At 38.2% G+C, this 16624-nt stretch overlaps 1 protein-coding gene across 1 annotated transcript; it reads left to right on the top strand.

Annotated features, from left to right (window-relative positions):
- The first annotated feature begins 502 nt into the window (after window positions 1–502).
- Window positions 503–16319, top strand: LOC114721905 (serine protease SPPA, chloroplastic-like). Its single transcript, XM_028907796.1, has 13 exons — window positions 503–1017; window positions 1670–1853; window positions 2987–3124; window positions 9130–9300; window positions 9377–9480; window positions 9792–9859; window positions 10919–11085; window positions 12534–12603; window positions 12968–13122; window positions 13345–13450; window positions 15229–15316; window positions 15403–15546; window positions 15633–16319. Exons 1-13 carry the CDS (start codon window positions 568–570, stop codon window positions 15855–15857), a joined length of 2070 nt encoding a protein of 689 aa, XP_028763629.1. The 5' UTR covers window positions 503–567; the 3' UTR covers window positions 15858–16319.
- Window positions 16320–16624: the final 305 nt, after the last annotated feature.

Genomic DNA, 16624 nt, shown 5'->3' with positions numbered 1-16624 from the left:
TAACATTATTCTTAATAAAAATTAGGAAAAATGACCGAAAAATACATGTTATGATTTTGACAATTCTTGTAACGATTTTGATAGGTTAAAATCTTACACAATTATCCATTTATCATGTTAATACTCTAAAAGGTATTGTTATGTTATTTTTTCTAAAAATTATTAGTTAAAAAATTTTGATTAATTAGTTAGAAAATTTTATAATGAGTTAGAGATCTTAAATTTTATAATTTAAAGTCTTTATAATAAGGATAGAAGGATGCAATATCCTTGCATTAAATTTTTTTTTTTTGATGAACCTTATGTTGAATATTGGAATTTTTTATTAATTATTTAATTATATAAAATGTTCACATTGCACCAGAATCGGTTAAAGATGAGATGAAATGAAAGGGGCAGATGGATCCGTTTCAAGAGGAAGAAAGAAATACCACTGTCACATATATACAGTGAAATATGCCCATACCATCCCTTTCACCCGGAAGGAAAAAAAAAACACTGACGTCCCTTATTAAGAGCCGACGTCGATCGCCCGGAAATGCACAGTAGTAATCAGTGATCGTAGAAATGTGGAAGCTGCTTCTCCACAGCTCTCGTGGCAGCTCCATTCGGGGTTCCCTTGCATTTGTCGCGACTCTGTCATCTTCTTCCTCGTTCTCTGCTCCTCTTTCTCATTTCCCATTTCAATGCCGCCTCCACCTTTCTCCTCCGTCTCATTCCCAATTTTTCCCACCCTTTCAGTCCCCCGCTCTCCTGTCACTCGTTGCCTTCCATTCTTCTTCCTATTCTTTCGACTCAAAATTGAAACAAGAATTGGCTGACAAGGAGCCCAGGCCTGACGGGGGCATTAATAATTCTAGTGTCAGATTTGCTGACGAGGATTATCCGACGGGTGACTTTGATTTTGCGCCCACCACTGGTTGGAGTAAATTTCTTCTGAAGCTCAAGACGCTCATTGCATTCCCTTTGGAGGGTGTTCGCAGGGGAAGCATTCTCACAATGAAGCTGCGAGGCCGGGTATCCTTCTCATCCTTTCTCATATGTTTAGAGTATTTTGGTTATTCTTTGCAAGTGGTGGATTGACTTGGGCGTTTTCTTCATAAGTTAATGATATTTCTCATTTCTCCTATCTATGGTTTATTTACTGGGGAGTTGAATTCGAGGTTTCGCTGCAGATTTTGAAATTTTTGGATTCCTCAAGGTCTTGTTCAGCGAAGGATATTAATTTTAGCTAGCTATTTTCATGGTATTTACTTTTTTCAGAGAATAAAGAGTTTGGTCCTTCAAAGTTATATCTCTTACTCATCCCAGAATCAGGCGGTCAAACTTAAGAACTTGCTACATGCTAGTCTCCTTTCAAGGATCAAATTGTACTTTTACTCCTCTGGGATTATTTAATAGACACCCATAGAGAGTTGCGAACTCTGAGAGATTCATTATATAAAGAAAAAAAATCAAGGACTAGAGCGCAGAGAGATATATATTTTTCAAGGAAACAATTTAGCAGATTTTATACATATAAAAAAAAGAAAAAGGCAAAAGACATTCTCGTTTACTTGTATGTCTCTTCTGCTTATGGCTGGGTAAGCTTGCGAGGGGGGAAAAAAAAAAAAAAAGAAAGTCTTTTTTTGTTGACAAATGACAATGCTCTGTTCATTCACATGTTCAGATATCTGAGCAGCTCAAGAGTCCTTTCTCTCAAGGACTATCTCTACCTCAAATTTGTGAGAACTTTTCAAAAGCAGCATATGATCCTCGTATTTCTGGTATCTATCTCCATATTGATAATTTGAATTGTGGATGGGCTAAAGTTGAAGAAATTCGAAGGCAAATATTGAATTTCAAAAGATCTGGTATGTTCAGCTCTGTGCCTGTGTTACAGTTTTTATATAGAAGATAAAGGCATGGAGAAATATCCAAACACTACCGCAGAAATGTAAGATTTTTTGTGCTATATAGGATTGCCCTATATAAACACTATACAGTTAGTTTCTACATCAACTTAACTTTTGTGCCGAATTTCCTATCAATAGTTAAAAATCAGCTTTCAATCCAAAATGAGTTTTCATCTGTCTTTGAGAGTTCTATTAGTTTGACTTTGGCTGATATTGATAGATAGGTACCTAGTTACCCTTTGTAAAAAATTTTAATTTCCTAATTTAATCTTTACCAAAAATTGACTTTCATTATAAGTATGAATAATGAATGAGGGTTGACTCGTCACAAGTCAGGTTGATCATGGGACTCTTGGTTGTAAGGACTGGCTGCATCGGATTGGCTGTTGCTTGATTGATTGCCTGTGCATGACTATAAAGTTATAATGCTTGAATGGTGTCTTATATGGCTGACAGTTATGTGGATGATCAATTCATCATAAAGTTTAAGATACGAGGAGAAGATCCAAGATTAATTTAGCCAATATATCCATCACTGACCTCACATGAAAGCTTTCTATGCTTCAAAATTGCACAAAGCACAAAAACCTTTTGAGCTTGAACCATGGGCAAAACACATGCCAACATCCCATGTTTTGAGTTTTTATTTTGTTTTCCCTAAAATTAATTCTCACATGAAACTTTTTGAGGTTGTAATTTGGAAAAACCCTAGCTTGATTTATTGATCCCTTTAACACATTCTCACTTGAAGGCCTTCTCAGCTTGTACCACGGGCAAAACTCATGCTCACTATACTATGTGTTGAATTTTTACTTTTCGATGAAGAATGTAGTTGGGAAGGATTATGTTTTTGGAGCTTGATCAAAGAAAGTTGAGAATAACATATCCCTTCCATATTCTTCAGCTACTAAGTGAAGGTCCCATATGCTTTTTATTGGGATCTCTTACATGGTTTTTATATGTCTGTAATTTATGATGAATTACTTATCTTCAAGGTTATTTGTAATACTCCTTTTCTCAGGCAAAAACTTAACCATTACAAAAAATATTTGATCCTCATGAAAAGTTCTGATGGTTGTTTCCTTTTGTAGAAAAAATTGTTGTGGCTTATGTCCCTTCGTGCCGAGAAAAAGAATATTATCTTGCATGTGCATGTGAAGAAATATATGCCCCTCCAAGTGCTTATTTTTCGTTGTTTGGATTCACCGTTCAAGCATCGTTCCTCAGAGGTAAGCTGACTTTGCTTTTCCGTGCCTATTTACAAGATTTGAGTCAAGATAGTAGACCTTTGAGTTTTAATTTGTCCCTTTTTCTTTTGAGGTGTTTGGGGAATTGGTTTCAATAATTAAAATAGAATTTTACTTATGGCTGACCTTGTGCATCTATTGCGTATTAAAACTCACAGATTCTTATCTGCAATATGATTCCTTTAGGAAAGTCTGCAATTTGCATATACTCCCTTTGGTCCATAATATAACAAGTATTTTAGAAGAAAATTTTGGTCCAAAATATAAGAGGTTTACATAGTAATTAATGACAGTTTTCCACTCTTACCCTTTGTTACAAGGAGGAGAGAATTAAATGTAGGGGAGAGAGGAAAGAACTTTCCAGTCACATTCTTTAATAAGGATAAAATATGTAACTTTTATCAATTTAAAACATATTTAATGATTTAACTAATGTTTCTTGGTTTGTGAGAAAACCTAACTAACGTCTTTTATCATTGACCGGAGGGAGTAGCATGTAGGCAGATCCTTCTTGTAAAAGAATTAGTTGTATGTCTCTTCTTTTGGTGGTTATTCCAGTTTTGTTGTTATTCATTAACGTGTTTTTCAGCAGGTAGGTTTATATAGTTCAAATTAAAGTTTGGCACCACCAATTTATGCTTTTTGCTATATAACCTATTCATAAAATTGGTGCCAATATGTCTTTCCAGTAAATTGGTACATATTACCCTTACCCCTACAATGTTAGTTGCTTCAATATTATTTTAATGCTTTTGCATCATCTCATGATTTGGTTGGTTTTAAAGCATTTTTCTTTCTAAGAGAGCTCAAGATAAACTCTCCAACTTCTGGTGTCCTTTGATGACTATTCCTTAGTGTGGGAAAAAGAATATGGAAAATAATTTTCTTATATTTCATTGATCAGAATATACACATATATATACAAGTAAGGGGAACCTCTGCATTAATGGCTCATTATGATAATATCATATCCTATCAAATCCTAATCATAATTATATAATATTTACATATCAAATCATATCATATCATATCTCTACACTCCCCCTCAAGTTGGAGCATAAATGTTAATCATGCCCAACTTGTCACACAGATAGTCAACACGAGTCCCATTCAGAGCTTTAGTTAGAAGGTCGCCTAATTGATCACTAGAACGCACATATCCAATGGAGATGAAGTTCTCTTTAAGCTTGTCTCTGATAAAGTGACAATCAATCTCAATATGTTTGATACGTTCATGGAACACAGAATTAGAGGCTATATGTAGGGCAGCCTTATTGTCACACCACAACTTTGCTGGCAAAGTGGTTTTGAGGCCAACTTCCTTTAGTGGCTAATATATCCAGATTATCTCACATACAGACTGTGCCATAGCTCGGTATTCTGCCTCTGCGCTCAATCTGGACACCACATTTTGTTTCTTGCTTTTCCAGGATACCAGATTCCCACCCACAAAGACACAGTATCCTGTAATAGACCGTCTCGTGGCCTTTGATCCACCATGATCCGCATCACAGAAGCACTCAATGTCTGTATGGCCATGATTTTTGTATAATATCTCACGACCTGGACATCCCTTCAAATAATGTAACATGTGCTCCAAGGCTTCCCACTGTCTGACAGTCGGGGATGCCATGAACTGGCTTAGTACACTGACTGGATAAGTAATATCCGGACGAGTTACAGTGAGATAGTTTAACTTGCCAATCATTCTCCTGTACCTCTCAGGATTCTCAAATGGTTTGCTCTTTTGAGCCTCAAGCATTCGTTTCTCATCATCAAGAGAGTCATCGAGTGGTATGCTCCCATCAGCGTCAAGGAGTGGGTTGTGAACCGTAGGAAAATTAGTCAGTGCTGCTCCCAACTTTCCACTTTCCTTCAGTAGGTCAAGAACATATTTGCGCTATGTCAGTAATATGCCCTTCTTGCTTCTCATAACTTCAATACCTAGAAAGTATGTTAGAGAGCCCAGATCCTTCGTCTGAAAGTGGGAATTAAGAAAGGACTTGAGGGACGAGATGCCCGAACCATTACTGCTTGTGATCACAATGTCATCTACATACACCACCAAGAGAATTATGCCAGCCGCTATTCGTTGATAAAATACAGAATGATCGCACTTGCTTTGGCTCATGCCAAATTTTGTACAACAGTACTGAACCGGTCAAACCATGCACGAGGACTTTGCTTCAAACTATACATTAAGGCGACATACTTTCCCACGCTCCCCCTGAGCAACGAACCCAGGTGCTTACTTCATGGAGATCACCATGCAAGAAGGCATTTTTAATGTCTAACTGATGTAGATCCCAATCATAAGTAGCAGCCAGAGAGATGAACAGACGAATAGATGAGAGCTTAGCAACAGGAGAAAAGGTTTCGGAATAATCAATGCCATAGGTCTGTGCATAACCTTTAGCCACAAGGCGAGCCTTAAGGCGGTCAAGTGTGCCGTCAGCTTTAGTTTTCGGAGTTAACACCCATTTACATCCAATGGCCTTTTTGCCTGCCGGTAAATCGACCAGGGTCCATGTACCAGGATGATCAAGGGCCGCCATCTCCTCTTCCATTGTAGCACACCAACCCGAGTGGGCCAAGGCTTCATGAATAGTTCTGGGCACAGAGATAGTATCTAGGGAGGCAACAAAGGAACTGGACACAGGAGACAAGTGGTCATAGGAAACAAAAGATGAAATAGGATGGGCACAAGTACGTTTACCTTTGCAAAGGGCAATGGGTAGATCAAGAGAGGCATCCGGGTCTGGAACAGGAGGTGTCTCAGGATTAGGGTCAAAACAAGGTTCAGTGTTGCTCAACTCAAGATCTGATGGCGAAGCGGACAAGGGAGGAATAGAAGTTGGCATGGCGGTAGTAATCTCCTTTGACCGTTGTGTATACACACGATCAAATGGTTGAACGGGTGCAGGAGCGGATGCGTGCGACGATGGTGATGGTGAAGTGACAGAGTACATCAAAATGTCATCCTCCTCCGCAGGTGGAGCAGGTGGGGAAGAACACGAGAAATATGGTGTGGACTCCTGAAAGGTGACATCTGCAGATACTAAATAACGATTGAGAGTAGGTGAGAAACAACAGTAACCTTTTTGGACCCGAGAGTATCCAAGGAAGACACATTTACGAGACTTGGGGTCTAACTTTGAAATAGATGGACGTACATCCCGCACAAAACAAACACACCTAAATATCTTAGGATCAACAGGGAACAAAGGCTTAGAAGGAAAGAGGGTAGAAAAAGGAGAGTTACCATCAAGAACAGAGGAAGGCATTCGATTAATAAGAAAGCATGCAGTTCCAGGTTTAGGAACCTGCATTTGAAACAAAAGTGCACGTGCTACTTCAAGTAGGTGACGATTTTTTCTTTCTACAACACCATTTTGAGCTGGTGTATCAACACAAGACGATTGATGAAGTATACCATTTTGAAGCATGTAAGATTGGAATGAAGTAGAGAGATATTCTTTAGCATTATCACTTCGTAAGGTGCGAATAGAAACATTAAAATGAGTTTTAATCTCAGCAAAAAGGCACAAAAATGGGAAAACAATTCAGAACGATGTTTCATTAAATATAACTAAGTTGTTCGGGAATAATAATCAACAAATGTAACAAAGTATTTAAAACCTGCTTTGGACTCTATAGATAAGGACCCCAAACATCAGAATGGACTAACTCAAAAGGGGATGAAACCCGTTTATTGACACGAGACACTAAGGGAAGACGATGATGCTTGGCAAACTGACATGACTCACAATCTAAAGACGACAAATGCTGAAATTGAGGATAAACTCTCTTAAGAGAAGATAAAGACAAATGACCCAATCGACGATGAACTTCAAAGCTAGTGCAAGCTACCGCATGAGACACTCGATCATCCAGTATATAGTTCCTGCCAGATTCATAACCTCTACCAATAATCCGCCTCGTCAAAAGATCCTGTATCAAGCAATGAGAAGGAAAAAGTGAGACCCAACAGTTTAATTGACAGGTGAGTTTACTGGGAGATAGGAGATTAAAAGCAAGTTTAAGGACATTTAGCACAGATGACAAACAGATAGAGGGTGTGGGATTAACAGTGCCAGAACTGAGAACTTGAGACCGGGAACCATCAGCAATAGAAACACTTGACTGATTAGCAAAAGCATTATAAGAGGAGAAGAGATGGCGATTACCTGTCATATGATCAGTAGCCCCGGAATCTATGATCCACTTTGAGGAAGAAGAAGCAAGGGCAGTAGCATTATTACCTGTTGTAGCCGCGGCACTCACAGACAGCGTAGCAGATTTTAACTGGGCATACTCAGCGGCAGAAATCGGGACTGTGTCACTGGTTTGTGTAGCCACGTGGGCAGAGTTACTTCGTTGCTGTTTATTCTAAAGTTTACGACATGTGCGTTTTGTATGCCCCGGTTCTTTGTGGTAATAACACTATCTCGTTGGAGTCAGAAGGAGCTCCCCCTTGCTTTGAACCACCACGGGTAGAACCCCCGCGGTTATCACTGGGACTACGAGTCTTATAGGGGCCCTTACTGAGCCAGGCACTTGTAGGAGTACTAGCAGCTGGTGGCAAGAGATTCTCAGCTCTCATTACTCTAGAAAACACATCTTGAAGGTCAGAAATCTCAGATCCGGATAAGATTTGAGAGCGAACTGTGTCGTACTCAGGTGGGAGACCAGTAAGAAAGCTCATAATAGCCATCTGCTCCCGTTGCTTATGCTGAACCTTCAAATCAGTAGTGAGAGGCATCAATACATTCAGCTCTTCATACATCCTCTTAAAGTCCATAAAGTAGGCTTTGAGAGGGCGATCCTGTTTTTCAGAACGATAGAAAGCTTTGCAAACCTCGTAAACACGAGAGATATTTCCTTTTCCTGAATACAAAAAATCTAAATAATCCATTAGTTCCTTAACCAATTCACAGTGATTAATAGAAGGAATAATCTCACTGTCAATAGAGTTACGGATCTAAAAAAATAGCCGTGCATCATCCCTTAACTAGGCCTTCTTTGAATCAGTTGTTGGGGGATCATCGGTCAGATGGTCTTCCTTCTCAATACTCCGCAAATAGAGACGAATGGTTTTACTCTAATCCAAATAGTTTAACCAAGTCAACTTGTGATCAGTAATTTTAGTAATAGTTGGGACAAGCTCCGAGACAAATTTAGTTTCAGCCATAGACGAAGTGCACTAACAAAAGAAATGCGAAAGATTGTCACACAGGGACATAAAGCACGATACCTGGATCACCTAACAAATACCAAAGTAGTAAAACAGGTCAACAGCTACACAGGGAGCTGCAAACAGAGCCAAATGACACAAACAGAGTGCCGAAAGGCCAATGAACAGTGCAGAACGTGGATGAATAGTGCAGATCATTGGAAAATCAATGAATAGTACGCCAACGCCGTACCCACACCAAGGAGGTATCGCAATCTCGCCGGAAAACAGGAGTTGCCGTCAGTCGTTGAGGTCGCCGGTGAAATGGACGTCCCACGTGCCCTCACTCGCCGGCGCATAAATCTCCGGCGAAGCTGCAGGTGGCGTGTGATGATCACACGCTGGTCAGATGGCCTTCGGACGTCGAGGTGTGGCCGATCTGGAGGAGGGGAGACGTTTAGTTAGGGCGGTGTCACTCAAAACGGCTCCGTGGAAGGGTCACACACTCACAAGTTTATTTTCGATACTGTAGCAACCGAAAATAAACAGCCAGAGAAGAAAAGGGTCGCACGCTCTGATACCATGTGGGAAAAAGAATATGGAAAATAATTTTCTTGTATTTCATTGATCAGAATATACACATATATATACAAGTGAGGGGAGCCTCTGCATTAATGGCTCATTATGATAATATCATATCCTATCAAATCCTAATCATAATTACATAATATTTACATATCATATCATATCTCTACACTTAGCGTGGATCAAATATTTATTTTTATATAATTTGTTTTTTTCCCCCTCTTTTCAGGTGTTTTAGATAACATAGGTATTGAACCTCAAGTTGAAAAGATTGGGAAATACAAGAGTGCGGGGGATCAGCTTACTCGTAGAACCATGTCTGAAGAAACTTGTGAGATGATGACTGCACTGCTTGACAATATTTATGCAAATTGGCTGGATAAAGTCTCTTCTTCAAGAGGTTCACCTTCATTTGAAGTTGTAATTAAACCTTGAAGTGATTAATTAACTTATAGACTTCTGCCAAATTTGTACAGGAATAAAGAGAGAAGAGATTGAGAATTTCATAAATGAAGGAGTCTATCAAGTAGACAGGTTGAAAGAAGAAGGCTTCATTACGAACATAATGTATGAGGATGAGGTACAAAATTCTTGAAGCTATTTTACGCTAGCTCTTTGTTATTACTGTAAATCATGTATAGAATATCATCTACTGATAGATTTTAAATTGAAATTGAAAGTTTGAGGTGAGTTTATCGTCTCTGTCCCTCCAGAGTATGGTGGCTTTATTTGATTTCTTCAGCTCACTCAGGAAGCTTTTTACTGTTCTCACTGTTGACTATGTTATTATGTACTGACCATTGATAATGGTGCTCATAATTTTACTTTTAAGGATGTAAGCAAAGCAATATCATGGAGTTTTAAAGGATATGGAATATTCAATTTTTGCAGGTTATTGCTAGGTTGAAGGAGAGACTCGGATTGAAAACAAATGGAAATCTGCATATGGTGAATTTCAGGTTGCCAATTTCTTTTGGTCAGCTTCTGGTGATGGTATCTAATAGATTATGCTATTTCTTTGAAGTAGATGAAAGTCACCTTTGGGAACGTCTAAAGAAACTCTGAACACATCCTTTGCCTTGTAAAGTTTATGGTCGTTTTATCTTTTTCATAAAAATATATTCCTTATCTTTGATTTAACTCTGCAACTACAACAACAAGAAGAAACCTTATCCTGCCAGGCATGATTGGCTACATAGATCACACAATACCATTGAGCTTTATCAAAAACCAAATATTTGGATAAATTATCAACCAAGAGGTCCTTTTCAATAATCTCATTGAGTGTTTTCTTTGGTCTTCCTCTACCTTTTTTCAGAGGATTGATTTAACTGTAGCAGTAAAATTTTTCGACCTTCTGCATTCACCATCTGGCCATTATTCATGGCGGTAATATTTTTCATAACCAAATAACTGCACGTAATTTCCGGCATCAAAAGTATTCTAAAGTAGCCAGGTTTCTCTCTTCTTTAGTTTTACGTTCTGGCAGCGTAACAATCTGGAACCATGTTTTCACCCCAACTTTTTGCTTTAAGAGGTAAGAGGTGTTACAGGCTTAAATGTAGGGGCAATTTTGATTTAGCATCTGTAGACCAGGTTCAAGTCATTATATGTTAAAACAATCTTGAGGTCCCCGGTTATCTATGCTTGGGAATTTCAAAGAATTGTCAAGTAGTTGTCAGAAGCTTGACAATTATACTGCTGCACCTGTGATGATATCTAAATCTTATTTGATAATACTCTTATGTCTGGATATTGCCGTGAATATGGAAATGATTACGATGTACATGAAACTTCATTTGACATAATTTCAATACCCTGTATCTGCGGAACTGTGGAGTTTGTGACTTGCACTCATATAGCCAGAAAAGTAACCTTCTTAAAAGTTGTAGCATGTTTTTATAAATCACAGTTTTCATGTTAATTACTATGACCTGTTTTCTCACTTGACTTCTATTGGTTACTGATGCTACATCGAATAAGATGTATTGACTGTCTTGTTTTCTTATTAAACATAGGAAATACTGTAGAGTTAAGAGATGGACTGTTGGAATATCAGGTGGTAAAGACCTGATAGCCATCATACGAGCCTCCGGGAGCATTAGTCGTGTCAAGGGTCCATTGAGTGCATCTAGATCGGGTATTATTGCTGAGCAGTTCACTGAGAAGATTCGCAAAGTAAGAGGTACACAGTACACTTAACAGCGAAGCGTAATTAAGCTGATACATTGCATTGATTGTTGAGGTTATCATTATGCATCATCATGGCTATTTTCCTTTTAGAATAATTACGTTATTAATTATTGTCGTAAATAAACAGGGGCATGTGCATTACATAAAATATGAGTTGAGCCACATGGTGCATGGCTTGTGAATAGTGTGGATTTCTATGGATTATATATATATATATATATATATATATATATATAGATATTGATATTGATAATGGATGGGAAGTTTACATATTGTTTCTTTTGGTAACATATGACTTCAGAGTTATGTTTTCCTATGCAATATTTTGAAGAATAAATTTGACAAGAACAAGAGGAAGTTGACTGGGGATAGGGGGCTGCGATAAGGAAAACTAATTAATTTGTGAGACGTGAAATTTCAAGTACATGAAAAAAGAGACACATTGGCTAGAGGAAACCCTAGGTTGGTATGCATAGGTGACTTCCAAGGTCTCTTCATTTAATAATGTATCGAAAATAAATAGTTGACCCGAGAACTAGATGTGCTTTGACTTGGTCTTTGTTCGTGGGTGAAGATTGTAAACCGATACCACACTGAAAAAGAAAGGAGAATGAGAAAGCGATTGGACTGCATTCTAAAAGCCTAAACCCATATTCTTAATACCCATTCCACAGGATTTTCTCAGTACTCACATTGTATAACATTGACTTCGCAAGCTTATCCTGGAAGTACTAAAATTAACATAAAGCACTCTTCTTAACTCTCAACTGAAGTACACATGTCAAGTAGCTTGTGGGTTTTGGAAGGAGTTCAATAAAAGTGGATTAGCCAGTATCTTTAGGCATCATGTAACCGTCCGAACTCGTGGGTCCACCAAGATCTTTGTGCAAGCTATTCCATCTGAGTTTGGGATATTGAATGAGTCAGGAACTTAATGCTATAAATACTACAATGTGGTATGACTGCATGAATATATGGCAACGGGTAGAATTCTCTTTCATCCCTGTACCACGCTCTTGTACCCCTACAGTCAAGATGCTTTCCTCATCCTGCCAGCAACATTTATCCCTGACTTTTCCTTGGCCTTGCAAGTTGCAACTGAATAGAAAAATGACCGAGTGAATGCTTTGTTGCTCAAAGTGGCAGAATTCTCTCATCTCAGCACCGTGCTTTTAAATACCCAGTTGAGGTACTTTCCTGCGATCAACATTTATTCTTGAATTCTCCTTGGCCTTGCAAGTTGCACCAGAATAGAAACTTGACCAAGCTAATATTTCCTGTTGAAAGTTGTTAGATATGGTGTGAAGAAAGGTCCATAATGAGTGATGCTCCTCTAACTAAAAGTTCCATCCACATTTTGAGTCCTATGCTTAATCTTTTGAACACTTGTTTATATGATGTGATACTTCTAGTCACATTTGGTATTCTTTTGCTCATCAGCGTCCAGACAATATAAGGCTGCTATTATCCGAATTGACAGTCCTGGTGGTGATGCCCTTGCTTCTGATTTGTAAGTGCTGAAAATTTCCCTTTGGCTTCGTCAAAGCTATATTTAGAGTAAATGAAACAAAAATTTTTGTGTTGGTCTGAAATTCTTGGTAGCAAACAAGTAGAATGGATATTTACAAATGCATAATTCTTTGAGGAAATGAATCTCATTTAGGCATATTTAATTTAATTTAAGCATTTTTCAGCAAATCTTTCAATCATATCCTTAATGATCTTGTTATATTTGAAATACGTCCATGATCTCGGTTACAAATAGAATGCTAGATACTTTGGTGGTTTTGTTTCGGGGAAAAATGGATGTAGTAAAAAAGGAAATCTATATTAATATCTTACTGCAGACCATTTTGTGGTGTCAAAATCTGCAGGATGTGGAGAGAAATCAGACTTTTGGCTGCCTCGAAACCAGTCATTGCGTCATTATCTGATGTTGCAGCAAGTGGAGGTTACTACATGGCAATGGGAGCTGGGACTATTGTAGCAGAAAGTCTTACCTTGACTGGATCAATTGGAGTGGTCACAGGTGAACCTGAGTGTTTTATAGGTGCAAGAAGAGGGGCGCCAAGAAGTTATGAATAATGTTTGACCCAAAATTTTGGGGGGAAAAAATAGCAACAAGAAAACTGTAAAATAGAGGTGAAAGGAGTGGGCCGCAAATAGGAAACTAATAGTCTCAGTATGATGAAGTCCTGGTATTTCAGTTCAATTTTGTTGTTAATTTGATGATATAGATTAATTCTCGTAGGAAAATTTAACTTGGGGAAACTGTATGAGAAGATTGGCTTCAACAAGGAAATTATATCAAGGGGAAAATATGCTGAGGTCCTGGCTGCTGAACAACGTCCTTTTAGGTAATATATTTCAGGTTTAACGTTCTGAGAAACAAGACAATACTAACCAGTTACTTTGCCATCTGATATGTCAACTGTTAGGATTTTGAGGAGGGAAGCGCAATCCTAATAGGCAAATATTGCCATGATGCTTTTGCTGCGTGACATTATTAGGCAGTCATTTGGGGACTGCATGATACTTCTAAAAGTACTTAGTGTCAAATTGATCTGTGGTTCATACCCTGAAGGGCTTAAAGCTGCTGGGGCCTAATGTTTTACAGGAGTATGAAAGGAGAATGAAGAGAAAGGAATCCCAATGTGTATTATCTGTTGATGAGGTGGCAGGAGTAGAAAATGGACAGGGTGTCAGTAACTAACCAGTCTCATGGGGTATGACGTCAAAAGGATAGAGATAGACCATTAGAGGGGGTACTTCTTGGACCCTTGAGGGTCAGAAAGAGGCTATGGAAGGATTTGACTGTAGTAGCATCCTTAGCCTCTTTAAAGCTAGAGGAGTTTATCTTTCTTCTTCTTCTTTATCTTATTTTTCTATGGTGTGATCCTATGATCTGCTGATTCTATCCTATTTCACTCACTTGGGGGAGGATTACATTTATTTTCCTCCTTGATAAATGAAATTCATCACTCACTATTTTGCATTTGCTGTGTTCCTTGTTGGATATATCTCTATCCTTGAATCCAGTTTTCGGGATGAGAACTTGAGGAGTTTAAGTGTAATGGACGTTTGCTTAGCCCTTGCATAGATAAGTTGCACTTGTGTTTTATCATGGATGTATTTGGTTTTATTTGATGCCCATGCAAATTTGTTTCTTTTCCTATTCTCAAAATCTCTCCCCTTCCCATTAAATTCTAGTATTGAGGTAATGTTTTATAGGGATTCAATGGCATGCCAGCTGCCATGCTTCCCCTATTTATATTTGACTCTTCCTCTGAGGATGAATACAAAAAACAGACCTGATATCCGCTGAATTATTTTCATGGTATCAAAGCCAAAGTGGCTTGAGCATCCTAAATGGCAAACTACAGGTATAAGATAACCTTGAATGCTGAAAAATCCAATCCATCCTTTGACGCTGCCATTCCGAACAGTGATGAGTTAATAAAGCTACAGCCCTGAAATGAAAGCAGTTTTTTTTTTTTTTTTGTTGGTTCGCATTAAGCAACTGAAGAAGGCTTGCTCTTTCCTCAAACTCGCTCTTCCACCTGGAAGAGAAATGTAGAACACTCTGAGTGCGATCATTGAATTACCTGGCTAGGCATCCTGTGTGTCAACTTATAGTCATAAACCAAATATAAAGGATATTACAAGTAGAGCACACCCAATCTTCTACTTTTGATCAAGACACTCATTAACCTATCCATGACATACTCAATATTCTAACATGTGTAGTTGGCATGGCCACTGTAGGGTTTCTCTATTCAGTAATTTGGAAAAATGATCAAGTTGGTATTTGCAAGTTGACTGTAGAAAAAGAAGAGAAATCCCATGGAATGATCCCAATGTCTAGTTCCAGACACTACAAGGTCATCTCAGGGGTGCACAGTGCCCGGGGGTTGTAAAATTTAGCATATGACTTTTATTTAGATATACTTATCTGGCCTGCTTGTCTCTATCCCCCGGTTTCTACTGAATTTTGTGTTTCAAATCCTATTCTTGCCTTTTCGTGTTTCAATTCATGGTATGATTTTCAGGGCTGTTACTTTTTTATGTTGTCAGCAATGTATGATTTCTAGGGAAGACGCGTGTTATCAATTTTTTTCTTTTTTATTTTGCACAGACCAGACGAAGCAGAGCTATTTGCCAAGTCTGCACAGCATATTTATAAACAATTTCGAGATAAGGCGGCTTTTTCTAGATCAATGACTGTGCGTTTTTGTTTTAGATATGCAGCTCCTTCCCCTTCTTTCTTCATCCTTTTGGTAAGTCTAAGCTAAAGCTACACTTTGTTCAGGTAGAAAGGATGGAGGAGGTTGCACGGGGGAGAGTTTGGACTGGTGAAGCCGCAGCTTCACATGGTTTAGTTGATGCTATTGGTGGGCTTTCTCGAGCCGTTGCCATAGCGAAATTGAAGGCTAATATACCTCAAGACAGACAGGTTTGCTTAGTAAAAACCATTTTATAAGCTCAGCTTGGTTCCAAGAATTGCAAGTTTACTTTGTAAATGTGCTTGAGCTGTGCCAGGTTACTCTTGTGGAACTTTCCCGACCTTCTCTTCCAGAGATTTTAAGTGGCGCAGGGAATGCCCTGGTTGAAGTAGATAATACATTGAAGGAACTGCTTCAGGACTGGACATTTTCTGATGGAGTTCAAGCTCGGATGGATGGAATCATGCTTGAGAGGTTGGAAGGATATGCTCACCGCAACCCCGTTTTGAGGCTGATGAAGGAGTTCCTTGGTTCTCTGTAGCTTTTGTTGATGGTTTATTCTATCGTCTTCTGTTCTCATGAATAAGTCCTTTACTCTTCCACTTTCGCCGGAGTAAGGATCCACCTTCCCATAACTTCTGTTACGTATCCTTTTGCCCTTGCCATTCCAATACTTGATATGCATTAAATAAGGTGCGAAAATGATAGCACATTGGATCAAGCAACCTATATATAAATTGCCATCTTGCCAGTCCTGCGGAATTGCTACGCACACAATTTTTCTTTCAGAAAAATTAGAGACCTCTTGAAAAAAACGGATCATTTTTTTTTTTGAAAAATTGTATATTATCTATATCAAAACATATTCTTTGGAAGTTTGATGTAGATTTTGCCCTCTTTTTTTAGTTTGATTTTTTATGACTGTATAATATTTAACTACAATAAGCTACGTGTATTCTTGTATTGGCTATAGAAAATAAATACATCCAGATTAAATTGGAAAGAAAAAACGGAAAATTATTGTGCAGTCCCACATAAGCAATCTAATTACTAAAATGTCCTACAACAAGTGAACAACTTATAATAACAAATTTCAGTATAAAAAATAATAACAGATTCATGTTATTTACTTATGGAAAAATTGGTAAAAAATTCTTGTTTAAAAATTTAATTGACCACAAGGACTTGAATTTGGGTGAATGTAACTATGATTTGTGAGTGTAATATATTTTTTGTTGTGTGTAACATATCATCAATGATGTGTAATAATCATTGATACGGAAGTTATTTACATACTACCTCCGGTCC

This window comes from Neltuma alba, unplaced genomic scaffold (assembly GCF_004799145.2).
Source record: "Neltuma alba isolate B1F8T4 unplaced genomic scaffold, ASM479914v2 tig00012074_pilon, whole genome shotgun sequence".
In the NCBI taxonomy this organism is placed as follows: domain Eukaryota; kingdom Viridiplantae; phylum Streptophyta; class Magnoliopsida; order Fabales; family Fabaceae; genus Neltuma; species Neltuma alba.
This window is presented reverse-complemented; position numbering and strand designations above follow the sequence as displayed.